This window comes from Papio anubis, chromosome 2 (assembly GCF_008728515.1).
Source record: "Papio anubis isolate 15944 chromosome 2, Panubis1.0, whole genome shotgun sequence".
NCBI classification, from domain to species: Eukaryota; Metazoa; Chordata; class Mammalia; order Primates; family Cercopithecidae; genus Papio; species Papio anubis.
The window spans coordinates 44,666,095-44,688,038 of NC_044977.1; the positions used below are offsets into that span (position 1 = coordinate 44,666,095).

The window sequence follows — 21,944 nt, forward strand, 5'->3', positions numbered from 1 at the left end:
GGTGCTGAGAATGGAGGCCTGGTTTCTCCTTCCCAAACACTCGGCTTAGCATTTCTTTTTTTATTTTATTTTATTTTATTTTTTTGAGACAGAGTGTTGCTCTGTCACCCAGGCTGGAGTGCTGTGGTGCAATCTCGGCTCACTGCAACTTCTGCCTCCCAGGTTCAAGTGATTCTCATGCCTCAGCCTCCTGAGTAGCTGAGTACCCACCACCATGCCTGGCTAATTTCTGCATTTTTAGTAAAGACGGGGTTTCACCATGTTGACCAGGCTGGTATCAAACTCCTGGCCTCAAGTGATCCACCTACCTCAGCCTCCCAAGATGCTGGGATTACAGGCATCAGCCACCACGCTTGGCCTGGGCTTAGCATTTCTAAGGAAACTCCTTAATGACCAGGCTCCTTGGTGGTGTTCTGTCTTCTCAGCAACAAGGACCCTTGGGTAATCAGTGGACCGTGAACCAGACAACTTCATGAACACAAACTAGGTGGAGAATAGCCCACGAACCACATACCAACTCCAGAGAAAGACCCAGCCACAATGGGAATGTGTGTTTGAAACAAAAGGCAGGGAAGAAATGAACAAAAGAGCCTGAGTGGGGAAGAACCAAGCTGGGGAGAGAGATGTGCAAGGCAAGGGAGGACAGAGAAACAAAGATCGTTGTTTAAAATACCCCAATGGTCAAAAATATGCACGCCTATGCCACGTCACCTTTTTTGTTTCTATTTCCCTCACCATTTACCAGACTAGTATTTACTTTGGGGGGCATCTTTGATGTTTCGGGACATCACAGGTACAACTCATTATCATCAGAAACTACGTATATAAATACAGGAAGACAGACTCCAAATTTTAGCTCTATCGAAAAAAGAAAACAAGAAGAGAAAAGATAGCACTAGATTTGTCTACCAGCTACAATAAGATAGCTGACAGGCACAGAAAAGGGGAATTAATTCAGAGGAAAAGAACAAAGAAAAAAGCCAGTGTCTGGCAGGTGTGGTCTTTGCTGTCTCACTCTATAGAATTCAAAGTGAGGCTCAAGTCAGGGCAATAACTGGAAGACCCAGGCCAGGATAATGATCTTGAAATCATTTCATAATTTCTAAAAACAAATCACTTAGAACCAACTTTAAGGCTCAGTTCAACTCATATCTGCCTTGGGCTCATTAACCTTTCAGGAGAGCCAAAAGATGTCCTATTTATCCTGCAGTAGAACTGTGTATACATACTTGAAATTTGGATAGATTCTGTGTGTGTTTAGAGGCACAACAGCAAAGATGGCCTCACTCCTGCCCAGCGAGTCTACACCTGACTTGCCGGCAGCCACATCTCAGAGAAACCAGTCTTTCATCTCAGGCTGACAACCAGCAAACTGAAGCCTTCTTTAACTTGCAGGGAACTCAATCCTCTATACTCCCTCTCCTCCTCCCACCATGACAACAAGGCATATTTCACTAACTAGACCATGAAGAATCAAATAATCAAAAGATTTTAGTTCAAGTTCCAGCCCTGTCCCTTGAGCAGCAGTGCAACCTGGGCCTGAAATATAAAATGAAATATATTTCAAGTTTCTTGAAATATAAAATGGAAATAAGAACAACGCTCACAGCATCAATTAAGCCTATTATGTGCTCATGAGGGAGAGCAGTGTTTTATGAGCAGTACAGGCTTGCACAGATGAAGTATGATTATGATCATTACTGCCTGTAGTCAGAGTGGCAGCTCTGAACCTGCTTCCCCTGACTTGTCTTTGCGTGTACAGTTCTAGGCGCCTCAGGATTGATGGAGGTTTGAGTTGCCTATTGGTATAAGCCTATTTTTTAAAACCATCAGAGTCTGACTCAAACAGAGGAATGTTCAAGTTTTTCTTCCGGAATGAATTCCAGGCTGCTGCAGTGTCTGCCTTTGGTCAGACGGACACAGCCGGTCCCACCAGAGGGCTCCTTGGGTGCCACATCATAGTAGGGAGGGGCGGGGGGGGGGGGGTTGGGGGCAAGGGAGCTCCCTCCTTGGCCCTTGCATGGGCAGGCAACAGACCCCAAATGGCCAGAGCCTGCAATCCTATTTCCTTTGCCTGATGCCATGATCTTTTCATAGGTCTTCTGCATTTTCTGCCACCTGTCCCCCCAAGTTCCCACTTCCAACTTATTTTATCCAAAATCTACTTCTACTTTTTTATGAATTATAAGAAATTAACAGATGGGCACTTTAAAACCAGGAAACAAATAATTGCCTTGGATTCTGGGACGCGGAGAGGCATCTATGAGATAGAGGCTTGGAAGCAGGAGAGTTGGGTTTGAATCCAGACCCGGTCACCAAGGACTAGGGAGAACTCAGGCTCCTTTCAACTCACTGCTCAGTTTCTACATCAGTCAAGTAGGGAGGATATTAACTATTGTAGGGATTAAAAGAGATAAACACCGCACAAATGTTCCTATACAAAGAAAACTTTGGCCTCGGTTTTCCCAAAAGTCAATTACTGAAGCAATTTCCTGTGAGGATAAAAAGAGAGACAGCAAATCCTGCCAGCAACTTGAATTTCAACAGCTACAGCCTTGGGCATACAAATTTAACCCTAAATTTTCCAGACATGAAGGCTGAGGGAAACAAGGCATGATATATAGGTCCCTTTGTATTTTAAGAGGCTATCTATTCTGAAGCAAGAAACTTCTTGGCATTACATTCTAAGAGAAATTGATCAGTAAGAAAACACACACACACACACACACACACACACACACACATCCCTTCCCAAAGGAAGGCTGAAGTTGTTAAAAAGAAATACTGTCCCATTTTTCCAGAAAGAGAGGGATGTAAGAAAGACGGTAACACCACTGATGTTCAGAATGAGGATTTATTGCTCCCTCTAATATGCTTGATTTTAAATGCCACAGACTCCTGAATAGGTGGTGGCAATGACAGAATGTTCTGTCAGCAGATCCTGGAGGGACTGACATTCCTTGTCAGATCCGTGCTGTGGGAGTTAAGCTTCCAGTGTACCAACAACTCCCCAAAAAGGGAGGCCTCTAACGTTAGCAGCTTGAAGGTGAAGCCATTACTGCATGTGAAGTGCACTTTCTGCTGAGAGAAGGTCTTGGGTATGTGTTCCACTTTTGGGTACACTTCCAGAACCATGCACGCTTAAGCACTCTCCTCCCTTCCAACACTTTCCTGGCCATGCTGCTTTCCTTTAAAAATACCTGAGACTTTAAGCCAGTCACCACCTCCTGCTGCCTAGCAGTGTGGGAAGCGCTTCTCGTCTTTAATCTGCCTGTCTTGGTCTGTGCCTGTCTCTGGTGACACCATTCCAGCCCATGTGTCAGGATACATCCTTCTCTGTTCCTTCCCTCTCCACTTAGGGTCTCTACAGGCTCAAGTATCCCTGTGGCTATATCCCCTTTCTCTGGGGCTGTTCCATGTAATTCCTGCCAGCCCCGGGACCAGGAGCAGGACCAGAGAAATGGCAAACTCAAAAGAGAAATTGATCACCTGGCACCTGTGACGTGCCACCCCAGGCAGCCTCTCTCATGTCCTTCTGCTTGTTCCTGGTTCCAGAGTACCCAGCTCCAACTGCATTTTGTACAGAATTTCTGTGCTGCTCAGTTTGTAAGTGCAGGTTCTTCCACTATAATCAGGTATCAACTAGCATTCCATCTGAAATGTATTTTTAAAGCTTTCTTCTCTCTGCCTTGCCTTTAATAAAAAGTGAAAAGTTGGCATTTTCCTTAGGGATATATATCAAATAACAAACATTTCTAGAAAGTGAGTTGAGAATTTCAGCAAAAACTTTTTTTTTTTTGAGACAGGGTCTTGTTCTGTCACCCAGGCTAGAGTACAGTGGCACAACCACAGCTCACTGTAGTCTCAACCTCCCAGGCTCAAGCAATCCTCCCGCCTCAGCCTCCCAAGTAGCTGGGACTATAAGCATGTGCCATCATGCCTGGCTAATTTAAAAATTATTAGTAGAGACAAAGTCCTGCCATGTTGCTCAGGCTGGCCTCAAACTCCTAAGCTCAAGTGATCCTCCCCCTCAGCCTCCCAAAATGCTGGGATTAAAGCCACATGCCCAGCCTCAAAAACTTTTTTTTAATTTTTATTTTTTCTGCTTTCTTATTTTCCCTCAGGTTTCCTGTCTTTGAGCCAAAAACTCTTAAGACTGATTTTGTTCAAAGTGTTAAGACAAAGTAGTACCTCAGCAAATAAAGATCTTTGCCATCCCAAAATAAATGCAAGTGGTTTTTGATTCCCTAGAAGTACTATTCTGTGCTGGAAACTGAAAGAAAGAAGGGAAACATAAAAATCAACTCTATTATAACAGGACTACAACTGAACAGAAAATTAGGGCCCTGGTGCACACATTATAAATGAGCAGACAGCTCTTCCAGTCACTACAGCAGAAGGCACTTAGAGTCCCAGGATTAAATCCAGATCTAGAACCAAAGTATTGCCTCACTGGTCTAGAACAAGGATGCCAGGCTGACTGCACCCCCTCCCCCCCTCCCCCAGAATTGTGACTGTTGACCGATGGAATAAAGGAACAAGCCACCTGAAGGCATGGTTGTCCTCTACAGTGTCTGCCTCCAAGCCCAGGGCTCTATACTTCCAGTTTCCTTTAAAATAACCCCTTATCCAGCCATCATCAAAATACTTTCTTCATCTATTTAAGCTATCTACACTGTCACCCAGGGTGGCAACTGTATTGCAAAAGCAATACCTAAAAACTGGCACTTCCAAGTAGAACCTGGAAGAAGAAGGGAGGAAAAAAACAGGGGCTGGCAGGAAACCCAAAAGCAACCAATCACCTGTGGTTTAGTTAATAGTATGGTAACCGTGTTGGTTTCCTGGTTTTAATAAAGTACTCTTGTTATATTAAGATGTTATCATTGAGGGCAGCAGAGGAAGGTACATAGAACATCTCTGTGTTATTTTTGCAACTTCTTGTAAGTCTAAAATTGTTTCAAAATGTAAGAAAGCTACCAATCAAGGGTCATTTTTTAAGAGGTTAAAGGACTGAGGCCAATAATGACTTATAAACCCTTCTTAATTGCTCAGTGTTTCAAAACCACCTTTAGCTTTTGACCATTCTCAATAAGTTCTACTTTCAAGTTTATGTACTTTCTTAAGGATTTTATGCTCTTTGTTAATGATTTTTTCTAAGGTTCTTATCCTGACATGTAGTTTCCAGTATGGAAATAAAATGGAAAACATGATCCTATATTTACACAAAATCTTGCCTAAAGCTTGGCAGTCCTTCAAAAAGTTAAACATAGAATTACTATATGACCCAGCAACTCCACTCCTAGCTATAGACCCAAGATTATTGAAAACATATGTCCCCATAATAGTGTGTACATGAATGTTCATAGCAGCATTAGTCATAATTGCCCCAAAATATAGGATGTTAATTGTGGGGTTATTAAAACAAAAGAAAAAAGAATTGCCCAAAGTAGAAACAGCCCAAATGTCCATCAACTAAAATATACATATACAATGGAATATTATTTGGCCATAAAAAGGAATGAAGTACATGCTACAACATGGATGAACCTTGAAACATGTTGCTAAGTGAAAGAAACCAGCTAAAAGAGCCACACATTATATGATGTATAGGAAATGCCCAGAATATGCAAAACTAGAGAGAAAGTAGACGGGTGTATAGCAGGGGCTGAAAGGGGAGGGTGGGAGACAGTAGGGTAGGCAGTCACTGTTCATGGGTATGGGACTTCTTTTTGGGAAAATGTTCTGGAATTAGACAGTGGTGTTGACTGTACAACCTTGCAAATATGCTAAGTATACCTTAAAATGGTGAATCTTATGGTCTGTGAATTATATCTCAATTTAAAAAAATTAAAAAGTCCTGCTTAAAGTAGATAGAAATTCTTTTTATTTCCTTCCTGAGACTTACCTTGGAACAATTACTTTGCCTTCATGAAGTGTCTTTCATATTATGCTGAGGCTTGTCCTTGATTAGTCTGCAATAAGTCTGGCAAAGTCTTATATTTCACTCAACAAATAACTATTACGAGGCATGGGGGGTAGGGCAAAGGAGGAGACACAAAAGCATTTCTAAAAATATACAATGGAGGCCCAGCGCAGTGGCTCATGCCTGTAATCCCAGTACTTTGGGAGGCCGAGGTGGGCTGATGACTTGAGCCCAGGAGTTCGAGACCAGCCTGGCCAACATCTTGAAACCCCGTCTCTACTAAAAATACAAAAATTAGCCAGGTGTGGTGGTGTGTGCCTCTAGTCCCAGCTACTCAGGAGGCTGAGGCATAAGAATCACTTGAACCTGGGAGGCTGCAGTGAGCTGAAATTATGTCACTGCACTCCAGCCTGGGCAACAGAGCGAGACTCTGTCTCTCTCTCTCTCTCTATATATATATATAGATAGATAGATGAAAAACCAACCCCTATATAACTGAAAGCCCTCTCCAGAGTCAGGGGGGAAATACCCTGAGGCAAATATGCATTTTGCATAACTGAAAATTTTGCTAACTGTGACATACCATTTTTCTCTCCCCCCAAATAAATTCTTGGGGTTTGCCTGCACTTCTCTTTGTAAATGTTAAAATTATATTTTCAAAATTTTAACAGGCATCATTGGTTTCAAGTGTTTCTACATTTGGGAAACATATTCACAATGCTTGTAGGTCTTAGGAACTCGTATTTTCATCAGATCTCTTCCTAGTCTTCATCTCTTCAGACTGAACCCTCTTCATAGTCTGGGTGTGTTTCCAGAAGGCAGTTAGCTCCTCCATCCACTTGACACCCCCAGCACTGGGCTCTCCACCACGACACCTTCCACAAGACAGAGCTGTACACAGCACCCACACCGTATTTTTGTATAAACATAGGGTCATGGTTTCCATTTTATTTCTAATACCAGAAACCATATCATAATAATGCTTAGCAGGAGATGTAACTATGCCGAATGATTTTTTTCTTTAATTGAGCATATATTGAGTTTTATGCATAAATATGGGATTGCATACAAACCGGCCATTACTCAAATCACTTGCTTTTTATTTTGGGTTCTTGTTGTTGTTGTTGTTGTTTAAAGTCTCACTTTCATCCAGGCTGGAGCCTCAAACTCCTGGGTTCAAGTGATCCTCCCACCTCAGTCTCCCCCATAGCAACGGGGTCTCACTATGTTGCCCAGGCTGGTCTCAGATTTCTGACCTCAATCGATCCTCTCTCCTTAGCCTCCCAAACCACTGAGATTACAGGCATAAGCCACCTTACCTGGCCTTCTCTAACTCTTCTACAGGGACTGCCGTAAAGGCCAGTTGGTAGTCAAACCAGACAACCATCTCTGCTCACACTCACACCTTAATTCTGATTTTAAAAACTGGAATTATTAAAGTGTGGACATCTTTGGATTTGTGTGATGCAACTCTTTCCTAAGTTAAGTCTACCCTAAAGAAGAGAGATTTGCCACCATAAAGGATACTTCTTGGAGAGAACACCACAGGCTTTGAGAGCTATTCTAGGTAAGGAGTTCCAAAAATGTAAATTAAAACCTTCCTCCACAATGGCTCTGAAACTACAAACTCTTTCGGAGGTGTAATTTTTGTCCTCATTTTCAAAGATTATTGAATGAAAATAGCACAATTATACATACCTTATGATAATAAGTATATGAAAAATACAAAGAGGTGAATAAAGACAGAGGACATAGTAAAAATGAAAAATAATATTATGTTAAAGTGGATTATTTTTCTAGAATTTCATGTGCTATTGCTATACTGTTACTATGATAAAAAAGAAGATATGGCATTCATATTAGTCAATACACTATTCTTACACAACACAACGTTCCAATATATTAATAGTCTACAACAACTCCTATATCCCCTTTAGGTCCAAACCCTTGACCCTGAGCCTGTCTTCATATAAGAGATTTCTCTTTCCCCAGAGGACATCACCAACCATCTGCCCACATAAAGGTTCAGCTGACTTTTTTCTACCCACTCACCAGCTCTGTAAGAGTTCCCTTCCTTTTCTCTCTCAACTCAGTATCTCACTAAAAAGGCTGAGTGTCGCTGACAGTGAGAAGGTTTGCAAAAATCCTAACTTCAATTAATCTCAACACTGATTCCTGGACAGGCAACCCAATAGTTTAAGCTTCTCTATCCAGCAGGGCCATCTTACACTCTTCTTTTGTTTCTTATTTTCAAGACAATTAAAATAGACAAAATAAAACATTTCTCAACTTATGATGACTTGCAGCTCTTTCTTGAAAAACTCATGGTGCAGACCATACGATGACAACCACAACAACAACAAGCTTTACTGAGTGCTTGCCACATGCAGCATTGTGCTAAATCCATTTCTGAGGCACTGAGCATCCCTGGTCAAACCTCCATCTGGCACCCTTGGCCACTGCTCTTTGAAAATAATAAAAATTTTAACTTTGAAAAGTTCACTGATACAAAAAGTCCCATTTAAGCCTCTGAACACGCCCGTGAGGAACAAAGGTGACAAAGACCCTAAGATGCTGAGAGATGGAGTAACTTGCCCAGGGTCTCCGAGCTAGGGACAGAGGCAGAGCTAGAACCCAAGAGGGCCAGCCAGATCCATGATCTTTCCACTGCTATAAGCTTCCCTGGAGTCTACATAAACCATCTACAAACAGTTACTGCCAATGGTTTCCTAGACCATGGGATAGAAGAAAACGGCAAAAAATCAGTGAAATGTGAAAAAATCTGCCCCTTCCCAATAGCATAATACTTTCCAATTTAGCCACACGCACATCCAACCCTTTGACATTGTAAGGCTTCTAATATGCAGAATATTCGATGATAAAAGTGGTGAACTAGAAACAACCACGGGTTTGTGGTTACCAAGACCTGGGGCTGAATCGATTCACCACTTACTAACTGAGAGACCTTGAGCAGGTTGTTTCCTTGTGTGTAAAATGAGAGCTACCTGGCAGGGCATGGTGGTTCATGCCTGTAACCCCAGCACTTTGGGAGGCCGAGGAGGGTAGATCACCTGAGGTCAGGAGTTCAAGGCCAGCCTGGCCAACATGGTGAAACCTTGTCTCTACAAAAATACAAAAAAAAAAAAAAAAAAAATTAGCTGGGCATGGTGGTGCACGCCCAGCTACTAGGGAGGCTGAGGCAGAAGAATCTCTTGAACCGGGGAGGTGGAGGTTGCAATGAGCCAAGATTGTGCCATTGCACTCCAGCCTGGGTGACAGAGCGATATTCCATCTCAAAAAAAAAGATAGCTACCTTAAAGTTAGGTCAAGTGGTTAGCACATAGTAGGTATGCAAAACTGTTTATTTGTATTACATTATAAGTAATTATATTACCATTTCCTTATATTAAGCAACTCTAAGGTTTGCAGGTTCCGAGGGTCACAAAAAAAAAAAAAAATCCACTCTAAAAGTTTGTCCTTCCAGAATGCTACAGACTCAAATGGAATTTGCTGATGGGGAAAAACACTTTTTCCTAAAAGTGGCGTGTTTCCTGAGCAACTTGCATTCACTAAGGAGTAAATCTACCAGCATCCTCCTAGAATAAACCACAGCATTATTCACAATAGCCAAAAGCTGAAGACAACCTAAATGTCCATTGACAGACAAATGAATAAACAAAATGTGGTACACTCATACAATGAAATATTACTCAGCCAAAAAAGGAATGAAGTTCTGACATATGCCAAAACATATGTGAAACTTGAAAACATTACACTTAGTGAAATAAGTCAAACTTCAAAGGACAAATACTGGATGATTCCACTTATGGTAGGTACCTGGACTAGTGAAATTCAGAGTCGGAAAGCAGAGTGGGCAGCCACTACACCCTGAATGACTGTAATTTCTGCCATCAGTTGCTCCCTGATTTAAACAAAATTTAAAAATAAAAATAAATGAAAAATAAAAAATAAAGTAGAATGCTGGTTACCAGGAACCAAGGGAAAGAGAGAATGAGGAATTAATGTTTAATGGGTATAGATTTTCTGTTTAGGACAATGAAAATGTTCTGGAAATAGATACTGCTGATGTTTATACAATATTGTAAATGTACTTAATGTTGCTGAACTGTACACTTAAAATGGTAAATGTTATGTATATTTCACCACAATTGTTTAAAAATAGCAAAGATCTTCCTCTGTCCACAGGAGCCTATCCACAGACACATCAATAAGAACATACTCTGCTTCCTGAGGTCTGAGCCTCGCCTCCCCATCACCATCTCGTAGCTCTGTTCTCAGCCTGGCCTGACTCACTGCCCCATTATTAACAAGTCCCACCTCCTCCATGGGCCTTCCTGATCCCAGAGCATCCAGACCTTTCTGTGGGCAACTCACCGGGCCGGAGGTTCACGGCAATCTCCTGTGGTGTCATCTGAATGACGTCCCAGCCCGCAGAGCCCGAACCCTTGCTGCTGAGGGGCAGGCTCCTCAGGATATGGAAGCTGCTGGCTGGGCTCTCTATCTCACCTCCACAGCCATTTCTGACAAGGTTTGCCCTCAAGTCACACCGAGAGGTGATGGACCGTGGGCTTCCGAAGTCCTAGGCAGGGAAAAAGAGGAAGAGAGCAGGAGGTGGTCAGGATGTCTCCCGAAAACATGGCATGCTGTGGCTGCGTCTCCATCCGGTTGACCTTAAATTCTCTACTTTCCATTTTCATTGTCTGAAAATGGAGGAAATGGTAATCCCTATCCCAGGTGCTTCACCAAGTATTGTAAGGATTAACTGAGCTGCTGGATATTAAAGCATTTTGTAAACTGTAAACACATAATAAAAATGTTCGGTTTCATTGTTATTTTGATGGTTAAAATGTTCCTAACTGCCTACATGATTAGCAAGAGAAAGAAACAGAAATGATCAAAAGTTGTATAGCTAAACTTTTTTAAAAGTTGTTATATATTGCTGGGCGTGGTGGCTCATGCCTGTAATCCCAGTTATTTGGGAGGCTGAGGTGGGAGGATCGCTTGAGATCAAGAGTTTGAGACCAGCCTGGGCAACATGGGACCTCAACTCTAAAAATAAGTAAATAAGTAGATGAAATAATATATAGTTAAATAAATAAGATGACATATAAGTGGCTGAGAAGTCTTCCCTTGGGCATTCAAGAGTTAACCTTTAAGCTGTTCACATCTTTCACTGGCATTGGATGCTGAATAATCATTCAAGAGAACAACGTGGCAGTACAGGTCATATCCACTGACCCAGTGCTCTACTCCAAGAAACTTATCACAAGAAAATCATCTAAAGAGAAAGGAGAAACTCTTTGTGATGTATATGGCAGTATTATTTGTAATATAATCTTTAAAACTTGCCAACCTAAATCCTTAAACCGTAACAATAACATAGCATATCACTTCAATAGATGACAGTCATTACAAATAATTATGGGAATTAAGAAGAAATTTAAAATATTTACACTAAGGAGGAAAACAAAATCCCAGAATATAGAACTGTATTTATTAGGATTTAAAAGAAAAATTTTAAAAGAGGTGCTATAGTAAAGTGACAAAAACATTTTTGTTTTTATCTTTGTTGTTTGTGTGATAACAACACATTGATAGGAAAAGTCTTTCTTTGGGTTTGGGAGAAAGCTGGACGTCAGAACAACTCAACCTCTTTTGGGACAGCAGGAGGTTAAGGTATTAATTTTACAATGAAACAAAATACTTTGTTATAAAACATGAAGCCTCCCTGGTCATTTCCAGCAAAGGGGTTTTTAATGGCAAAGCAAGCCCAGGATTCTCTCTGAGCACCTTTTCACTGGTGAATGTAAAAAACAAGATCCCCCCTCCACCTCCCGCTCTGGCAGGCTGGAGGCCAGTGCTGTCCTATGAGTCTTTCTGGAGGAGTTAGGACACTGGTCTCTTGCTCTTCCCTCTGGAACACTTTGCCAGAAGCCTCACGTGAGTCAGCATCCCTTGACCACTTTGTTAGAAGCCAGACTGCTGGCAGAGGCACAAAAATCAGAGGAATGCACCCTCCCTCAACGTCTTAGATATCCTAGAACTACCCAATGCCCTTTAGAATCCTTGTAAAATTCAAGATTAAGAAGCCAGCCTGGTGTGGTGGCTCACACCTGTAATCCCAGCACTTTGAGAGACTAAGGCAGGAGGATCATTTGGGCCGGGAGTTCAAAGCTGCAGTGAACTGCGATTGTGCCACTGCACTCTAGCTTGGGCAACAGAGCAAGAGCCTGTCTCAGAAAAACAAAAAGCAAACACAAAAAAGAACAAGAAGTCAAGAAGACACTGCAGTGTTTTAAACAAGTAAAGCCAGAGGTATTGTCCTAAGCCTATGGTATGTTTGTTTGTTTTCTGGGTTTTTCTTTTTTTAAATAATGATTTTTTTATTTGTGCACTAAATCCCCAAGGATCTTGCCTGTCAACAACCTCCAGGACTACACCAAAGGTATAAATGGCTCCATAAACACTTGTTGTGAAACAAGGTTAGAAAAATGAGTTTTCTGGCCAGACATGGTGGCTCATGCCAGGATTTCAAGAGGCTGAGGCGGGAGGATCGCTTGAGCCCAGGAGCTCCAGGCTGCAGTGGGCTATGATCCTTGCCACTGTACTCCAGCCTGAGCAACAGTGAGACTTTGTTAAAATATATATATATACACACACACACACACACACAGACACACACACATTATACACACACACATATATTATTCTGGCCTTACTTTTTTTTTTTTTTTTTTTTGAGACAGTGTCTTGCTCTGTCATCAGACTGAAGTGCAGTGGCGCAATGTCAGCTCACTGCAACCTCCAACTCCCTGGTTCAAGCAATTCTCCTGCCTCAGCCTCCCAAGTAGCTGGGATTACAGCCACGTGCCACCATGCCCAGCTAATTTTTGTATTTTTAGTAGAGACAGGGTTTCACCATGTTGGCCAGGATGGCCTCGATCTCCTGACCTTGTGATCTGCCCGCCTCAGCCTCCCAAAGTGCTGGGATTATAGGTGTGAGCCACCGCGCCCGGCCTCTGGCCTTAGATTTAAAAGCAGAGCTTTCTAAATGGGGTTCTAGGTGGTCAAGCTTGACTCTCATATAGCAGTTCTAGTGAAGCAGTGAGAAGAAAAACACAGGGTTTGGGAAAAGGAGGGGTAACAACCTGAGGGCCCTGCCAGTTTGGTTCTGCTGTCTTGAGCTGTCTGAAGTAGATGTCTAATTAGCTTTCCAGAGCTTGAAGAGCTCAGCGACTTGCCTGCCCAGTGCTTACTCTGCTAGAGAATCTCTGAATTTCTCACTGGCGAACTGAGCCTTGCTATCCAGCCCCTCTGCTTCTGAGGACCTGACTATACTTGGCCCAGTTCTGTTTGTCAAGGTGTACCTGTTTTGATCAGTCCAGTGCACAGCCCCACCACCAGGGTGGTAATGGAAGCATGGTCAGTCTCCTCAGAGTAATGGGAACCCCTGACACACCTCCTACGGGTCTGGACCAGCTTACACTCTGGAATAGACCAGGACACAGAGCCAACCTGCTTCACCTAAGCAGGAGGCAGGTGCACAATTCCTTTAGGTTGGTCAATGAGATGATCCCCCCACTGCTGGGATACATGCACTGGCAGTGAACTTCATCTGAGCTTCCCAACATCCTGCTCAAAGGGATTTTTGATGGACACTACCCATCATAGATCAAGGACTTGTACAGGGCCAAATGTATCTGCTGGGACCATCAGGAGACTTAAAGTCCAAATCATATTTCCCAGGCCTGAAGAACTGTGAGGCAGCCAGATAAATGCCGATTATAACCCTAGTTGTGTCGTTGGCTTTCCCAAGTGCACGCTGTAGCAGCTCTGGGGCTTCTTTATTCTCCAGGATGTTAGGAGCAAAGCCCTCTTCATGCCCTTCATTGGCAGCAGCTTTCCCATGTTTCTCCTTAAAAACATTCTTCAGCTGAGGTTGTGATAAACCTCAGCTCCAGTGCATACGAGGCTTCCCTGAAGTTAGCTGTATTAACAAGAATCATGGGCTCCTGCACTGTCACCTGGTTGCCAGTGTGGAAACCACTATTAATCACATTAAAGCTGCAACTTGCAGGGTTGCACTGACTTCGGAAGTGCAGACCGAGTCAGCAACGTGATGGTACAAAGGGAGTCCTATTCTCAGTAACTCCAGCTTTATAGACAGCAAAGGACACCCATATGCCATGTGGACCAAAGTTAGATTTCTTCTCAGTGCCATGCATCTCTATTATCAGTGTCAAAGTTCGCTTTCTTGCTACCTGGGTCAGGCCATGTGGTTTTATTGACGTGCTCAATAACTTTGAGACATCTTTACCTATATATCGAGTCCTGTCATTATTGTCCCAGAGCTCTAGGGACTCAGAGCCACTAGCTGAGGCACCACGGGGCACGGCAGGTCCAAAGAAGCTTTCGAGGGTAAGACAGCTGCCTTAACACAGAAATTCCCCTAAGAGGTGAAGATCTCTTTTGGCACAGAGTCCAAAAAATTGCTGTGACTAATTTCTTTTGATTGATTTATTTTTGACCCGATAAGGAATGAGTAAGCATAACTGATTTGTAGCTATAGGTTCTTATTGCCCAAGAAAAGGAACTGAGAGTGCTGCAGACCTCAGCAGAGGGAGTCAGGCCACAAGCCAAGAGCTTCGCTTCTATTCCATGTGCTCTTTTCTAAGTATTTTTGTTTTTATTTTTATTTTTGAGACAGAGTCTCACTCTGTCACCCAGGCTGGAGTCCAGTGGTGCAATCTCAGCTCACTGCAACCTCCGCCTCCTGGTTCAAGTGATCCTGCTGCCTTAGCCTCCTGAGTAGCTGGGATTACAAGCGTGTGCTACTATGCCTGGCTAATTTTTGTATTTTTAGTAGAGATGGCGTTTTGCCATGTTGACCAGGCTGGTCTCGAACTCCTGACCTCAGATGATGGCTGTGGCCGCCCAAAATGCTGGGATTACAGGCATGAGCCACAACACCTGGCCTAGATATTTTAATTTTGAACAAGGGTAGATGCATATTTAAAGAGAGAAAACCAAAATGACAGAGACCAGGGGCATATCTAGTAATGGCTATGACCTTCCAGGTATACAAACATTATAAATCAGGAAAACGTCTCTTTTTTTTTTTTTTTTTTTGAGACGGAGTCTTGCTCTGCCGCCCAGGCTGGAGCACAGTGGCCGGATCTCACTCACTGCAAGCCTCGGCCTCCCTGGTTCACCATTCTCTGCCTCAGCCTCCCCGAGTAGCTGGGACTCAGGCTCTGCCACCTCACCGGGCTAGTTTTGTATTTTAGTAGAGACGGGGTTTCACCGTGTTAGCCAGGATGGTCCTTGATCCTGACCTCGATCCGCCCCATCTCGCCTCCCAAAGTGCTGGGATTACAGGCTTGAGCCACCGCCAAGGAAAACGCCTCAACCTTTTTTTTTAGTGGTAGTTTAAGGTAAAAAACAAACCAAAAAGTGAGAGAGAGAGAAAGAAAGAGAGAGAGAGAGAGAGAGAGAGAAAGAAAGAAAGAAAGAAAAGAAAGAAAGAAAGAAAGAAAGAAAGAAAGAAAGAAAGAAAGAAGAAAGAAAAAGAGAAAGAAAGAAAGAAAGAAAATGTCTCAAGACCTATATTTCTTTCTTTCTTTCTTTCTTTTTTTTTTTTGAGATGGAATCTTGCTCTGTCGTCTAGGCTAGAGTGCAGTGACACCATCTCAGCTCACCGCAAGCTCCACCTCCCAGGTTCATGCCATTCTCCTGCCTCAGCCTCCCGAGTAGCTGGGACTACAGGCACCCACTACCATGCCTGGCCAATTTTTTGTATTTTTGGTAGAGACGGGGTCTCACCGTGTTAGCCAGGATGGTCTCAATCTCCTGACCTCATGATCCACCGGCCTCAGCCTCCCAAAGTGCTGGGATTACAGGTGTGAGCCACCACACCCAGCCCTTCAATGTCTATATTTCTAAGCTCCAAATTCAATGAATACAGATGCCTCAAATCATAAAGACTTAGAGAAAAGGCAGACTCATGTTTAAGAAAATTCTCCTTCTTAAGCAAATTAATGCAGGCACAGAAAACCAAATACCACGTTTTCACTTATTAGTGGGAACTAAACATTGAGCACCCACAGACATAAACATGTGAACAACAGATACTGTGAACTACAGGGGCAGGAGGGTTTATGGGTTGAAAAATTACCTACTGGGTACTATGCTCACTACTTGAGTACAGTATGCCCACATAACAAACCTGCACATGTATCCTCTGAATCTAACATGAAAGCTGGAAAAAAAAAAAAAAAAAAGAAAGAAAAAAAGAAAGTCCTCCTGACATGAATGACATCCCGATGTCTGATGGTGTAACAGCTTCAGATCCCAGAAACCTGACACTCAAGACCTTCTGCCAGGTGTCAGACATAGCAAGTTCCAAGGGGAAGGGCCCTTGACTGCATCACCTGGTGCCATCCCCTGGCTTCCACAGGTGGGAAATCAGAGGTCCACAAGCCTAAGTTCACCGAAGAAGTTGAAGTTCATCTGGCCCAGGCTTCTTGAGCCCAAATCCAGTGCTCTTTGCAGCATGTGTGTGCCTCCCATTTTAGCCAAGGCCACTGCCAAGTTCTGCAGCAGGAAACTAACTTTGGGCCCACAGATTCCATCCTTCTGAAGGGAGCATGTCTTTGCTGCCCCAAATACAGAGATCTGTTACCTACCAAACATGAGGGATAAATATCCTCTTGCAGAGAAACAGGTACAGAAGCGCCTCAACCTATAGAAGAGGAGGGGGGACTTCATTTCAACAGGGAAAAATGGAAACCTTTTGTTTCTTAAACAAAAGGAGCCCAAGCAAGAAGGATGGGCTTCTAACGGGCCACAACACAACTGCTTGCAGATGCTCCCTATGCTCTATGCTGGAAGAGGTTCCCATACACAAACAAAGCATTGATCCCTGGTCTCCAGAAATGCCCTTATCAAACTCTCCAAAGGGGAAAAGCACCAGAATGGAAACAGAAACTTGAAGTGTCCTTTGCAGCTTTTTTTTTTGAGAGACTGGGTATCGCTCTTTCACCCAGGCTGGAGTGCAGTGACGTGATCGCCACTCACTGCAGCTGCAACTTCCCGGGCTCAAGCTGCCTCCCTACCTCAGACTCCCAAGTAGCTGGGACTACAGGCAGGTGCCACCATACTCCACTGATTTTTTACTTTTTTTGTAGAGACCAGGTCTCACTATGTTGCCCAGGCTAGTTTACAACTCCTGGGCTCAAGCAATCCTCTCGCCTCAGCCTCCCGAGGTGCTGGAATTATAGGCGTGAGCCACCACGCCTGGCCTTTTGCTGCTTTTAGTTACTAAGTGTTAATAATATAAAAGAGAAAAGAGAGGTGTTTTAAACTTAGATTGTTTTTAGTTTGTTAGAACACTGGTGTTTGCAACTTATTGTAGGCCATCATGCTCACTCACCCCATCATCACTGTTACATGGAGGATAAGATGAGGTCTGCTACTTATTGTAATATGTAACATCTGACTCCATATATATTTTATTTTTTCTTTGTTTGTTTTTCAGATGGAATCTCGCTCTGTCGCCTAGGCTGGAGCGCAGTGGCCTGATCTCTGCTCACCGCAACTTCCGCCTCCTAGGTTCAAGTGATTCTCATGCCTCAGCCTCCCGAATAGCTGGGACTACAGGCACCCACCGCTATGCCTGGCTAATTTTTGTATTTTTAGTAGAGATGGGGTTTCGCCATGTTGGCCAGGCTGGTCTCAAACTCCTGAGTTCAAGTGATCCACCCGCTTCAGCCTCCCAAAGTGCTGGGATTACAGGCGTGGCCACCATGCCCAGCTCCCCTATATATTTTTTGCTAATCAAGATCTCTTACCCTGCAGTCAAGGCTAGTGCTCAATGGGTGCTTGGCTGTCCAGCATCACAGTGAGTGCATTCAGGTTCCTCTATGTCAGACCAGACATTACATTATTTGAGTGCCATCCTACCTACTATTGCTGAAGGCTAAAACTCTGAAAAGGCGAGGGTGATTGTTTTGGGGGAAAAGACAAATTCTTGTTTGCTTCTGAAACAGAGTAGAAGAGTTGAGGAACTGTAGGTCCTTGAACAAAAGGGCCAAGCAAGAAAGGAGGCCAGCATACCCAATCCCTGGGATGAAGAGGGAAGAAACAAACTGGGAAACAGGCAGAGAACCCAGGGGAGAAGTGGACACAGGTGGGGAGCTGGCTTCTTGCTGAGGCTGACCTTTCTGGCTGGGATACAGCACGGCCTGGCCCCCTAACCAACCATGCCTGCAGCTCCAACTTGGCAGAACCCTCAGGGATGTGAGAAGGTAGCTGATGACAACCAAAATGTGTGTTGTGTGTCAGCAACACACTGCCACGTATACTTCCTGCCTGGGGGATGGAGAAATCCCTCTACCAGCTTCCAATGGACTTATTTAATTCATTGAACAAATATTTATGAAGTGTCTACAACAGGCCAATATTATTTCTTTCATTTAGTCTGACCACAAGGAGATGTTCTTTAAGGAATCTATAGTTTATGTGAGCTGGATTGAATATTGATTCTTTTCATTTCAGTTGGCCCATCTTGCTTCCCAGCCTCTCACCTGTCTCCCTCCTCATGCTCCTACCTCCAATCCTGCTGATGCATTGCTTCTTCTCCACATCTACTTCCCCAGGCAAAGACTGCTCACCCCAGCCCAGAATTCACTAGTCTTCTCCCATGCCTGACCCCATTTCCACGCATCCAAATACTTCAGGCCTCATCGTTCTTCTCCCTGTGGGAATTCAGCTCCACAGTGGTGGCCTTGCCTAACCTGGTCCTTCTCCCGGATTTCACAGCAGCCTGTTACTGCCCACAGCCACGCCATTTCACGGAGCCTCATATTCACACCCTGACAGCCTCGCAGCTTCTGCAAGGCCTAAGTGCAATCTCTCTGCCTGTCTTTGCCTACTCTCTTGCTTTCCCCAAACCTGCTTTCTCACAGGGAGCACGGATCCCTAAGCCTTGCCCACTTCTCCCAAACCACTGTCCTCTTGCGAGTGACACGAGCATAAGCTGCCAGTACACTGAGCCCATTCTCCCTTTCTTCTGGGGCACAAAGCTAGAGAAAGTCTCCCAGTTCTCATTGCAGCTAGGCATTGCCATGTGGCTGGGTTTTAGGCAACAGTGTGAGTAGGAAGAATGTGGGCTACCCCTAGGCCCTGCCTAGAAAGCATCCACACACTCTCCTCCAGGCACATTCCTCAAGACAACTAGCTGGGTTGTAAAATTTACAATCTTAGAGGGGAAACAAAATGTCCATTTTAAAAAATGATGGACAAAATAGATCATAAACTGCTGGGGTTTATTGTGTGTTGATACGGTTAGGCTTTGTGTTCCCACCCAAATCTCATGTTGAATTGTAATTCCTATAATCCCCATAATCCTCACAAATCAAGGGAGAGACCAAGTGGAGGTAACTGAATCACAGGGGCGGGTTCCCCCATGCTGTTCTCTTGATGGTGAGTGAGTTGTCCTGAGATCTGATAGTTTTATAAGGGGCTCTTCCCTCTTTGCTCGGCACTTCTCCTTCCTGACACCTTGTGAAGAAGGTGCATTGCTTCCCCTGCACCTTCCACCATGGTTCTAAGTTTCCTGAGGCCTCCCCAGCCATGTTGAACTGTGAGTCAATTAAACCCCTTTCCTTTATAAATTACCCAGTCTTGGGTATTTCCTTATAGCAATGTGAGAACACAATACATGTGTCTTAAGCTGTCCTATACAAACAGCACCATAAGTGGCTGAGAAGCAAGCGGCCAAGGCTGTCTAGAACAAGGTAGAAAGTGTGTTGCAGAGAGGCAGGGGCAGCGTGGACAGGCCAAGACAGGCAGTGACCCACACATCCTGGTCTCAGAGTAGGGGAGACTCTGGCGACTCTGGATATGAGGGCAGAGAGTAAGTCTGAAACCCTCAGGTAAACCATGGTGAGAAAATAAAGGCAAGAGGCCAGGCATAGTGGCTCACTGTCTGTAATTCCAGCACATTGGGAAGCCAAGGTGAGAGAATCACTTGAGCCCGGGAGTTTAAGACTAGCCTGGGTAACATAGTGAGACCTGTTCTCTACCAAACAAACAAACAAACAAAAAATCAAAACTTTGCCTGGGTGTTGTGGGATAGGCCTATAGTCCCAGCTACTCGGGAGGCTAGGGTGGGAGGATCACTTGAGTCTGAGAGATTGAGGCTGCAGTGAGCTATGATCACACCACTGCACTGCAGCCTGGGCAACAGAATAAGACACTGTCTCCAAAAATAAACTAAATGATTAAAAATGAAAAAAAAGTAAACAAAGGCAAGAGAGCCAGTGCTGATGTGGCACAGAGCCAACTAAGAGAGAACCAGCAAGAGCACCATTCAGGGGGTGGTGGGGAAGGACACTGGTGGACTCACACATGATACCTGTGGGAGGAGACGGAGCCAGAAGGCATGGAATTAGGTTACAAGGGATGTGAAATGCAGGGATAAGGCCGGCCCATGCCCACTTCAAGTAAAATAAGGGTAAGTCTTCATGGGACCTAGAGCAGGAGAATCCCCATGGAATGTGCCGTGGGATTCATCCTCATAGGTTGGGAACCTGGCCCTCACTGGCTGTCTACTGGGCAGCAACCCTCAGTGTACACACACATCAAACGCTCATTACATTTTTGATGATGTCCTGGGATATATGGTTAAGAAGGCACCCAGTGACACTTACTCAGTCTTGCTAAGGAGAAGGGGTTGATCAAAACCATTCATGGCCAGGCATGGTGGCTCACGCCTATAATCCCAACACTTGGGAGGCAGAGGCAGGCAGATCACTTGAGCCCAGGAGTTTGAGACCAGCCTGGGCAACATGGTGAAACCCCAGCTCTACTAAAAATACAAAAATTAGCCAGGTATGGTGGCACATGCCTGTAATCCTAGCTACTCAGGAAGCTGGGTGGGAGAATCACCTGGGACTGGGAGGTTGAGGCTGGAGTGAGCCATGATTGTACCACTGCACTCCAGCCTGGATGATGAGAGTGAGACCCTGCCATAAATAAATAAATAACCGTTCCCGAACTCTCCAACCTAGCTCTCTAAAACACATCCATGCCCTGGGGAGAGGTCACCCGCAAAGAAGATGGGAAGCTGCATTCCAGGGCAGGGATCATAGGAATTTCTTCAGCTAAGAATGAGGCTTCCGATGAGCAGAGAGGCAGCCCAGTGAGCTAGACAGGGAACCCAAATGTGGGTTGGGGTGATAACAAGCTCCTAGGGACACCTTCATTTACTGTCAGCATCAGGAAGTCTGACTTGTGGAAGTACTAGCACAAGGAAGGAAGCTACTTAAAGTAAAAATGGACCTGGCTTCTGGATTTTCTAGCCACATGTCACTAGAAAATACTTATGGATGACAGTGGCAGCCATTCAGGAGGCTCAGCTAATCAGTCCCGTCCACAAGTCCTCTTATGCACCGATCTCATTTTACATTCCCAGTTATGCTGGAGGGTGGGAACTGTCACCTTCATTTTATATATCAAGAAATTAAATCATGGCAAAGCTGATTGAAACTTTGGTTTTTCTAACTCCATGTCTTTTTACCAGTACTCTTATATCAAATACAAATTCCTGCCAGATTCTTGACTGGATACAGGGTATCCAAGATGAATAAGGCAGTTCAGTTTCTGAAGGAGATGATGATTTAATTGGTAACAGGCATGAAAACAAATTAAAACAAAACGAGGTTATAAGTGCTAAAGAAGCACAGAGTACACGGAGACAAAAAGGTAGTCATGGCCTGCACCTAGCAGACACACAATAAATAGTCATCCAGTGAAATCCTTTGAGCAACTACTATGTGGTAAGCACCATTCAGGAATACAGTAATGAAGAAAACAGATAGAACCCCTGCCCCAGCTGGGCATGGTGGATCACGCCTATAATCCCAGCACTTTGGGAGGCCGAGGTGGGTGGATCACAAACGAGGTCAGGAGTTCAAGACCAGCCTGGCCAAGATGGTGA

At 44.1% G+C, this 21,944-nt stretch overlaps 1 protein-coding gene across 2 annotated transcripts in view; it reads right to left on the reverse strand.

The window, feature by feature from the left end:
- The window catches only part of ITGB5 (integrin subunit beta 5), a 124,364-nt gene that overhangs the window by 83,745 nt on the left and 18,675 nt on the right, over positions 1-21,944 (reverse strand). For both annotated transcript variants that reach the window (XM_003894034.4, XM_017955219.3), the window contains exon 3: positions 10,319-10,523. In XM_003894034.4, coding sequence (XP_003894083.2) covers positions 10,319-10,523 — 205 coding nt within the window. The remainder of the gene's footprint in view (positions 1-10,318; positions 10,524-21,944) is intronic.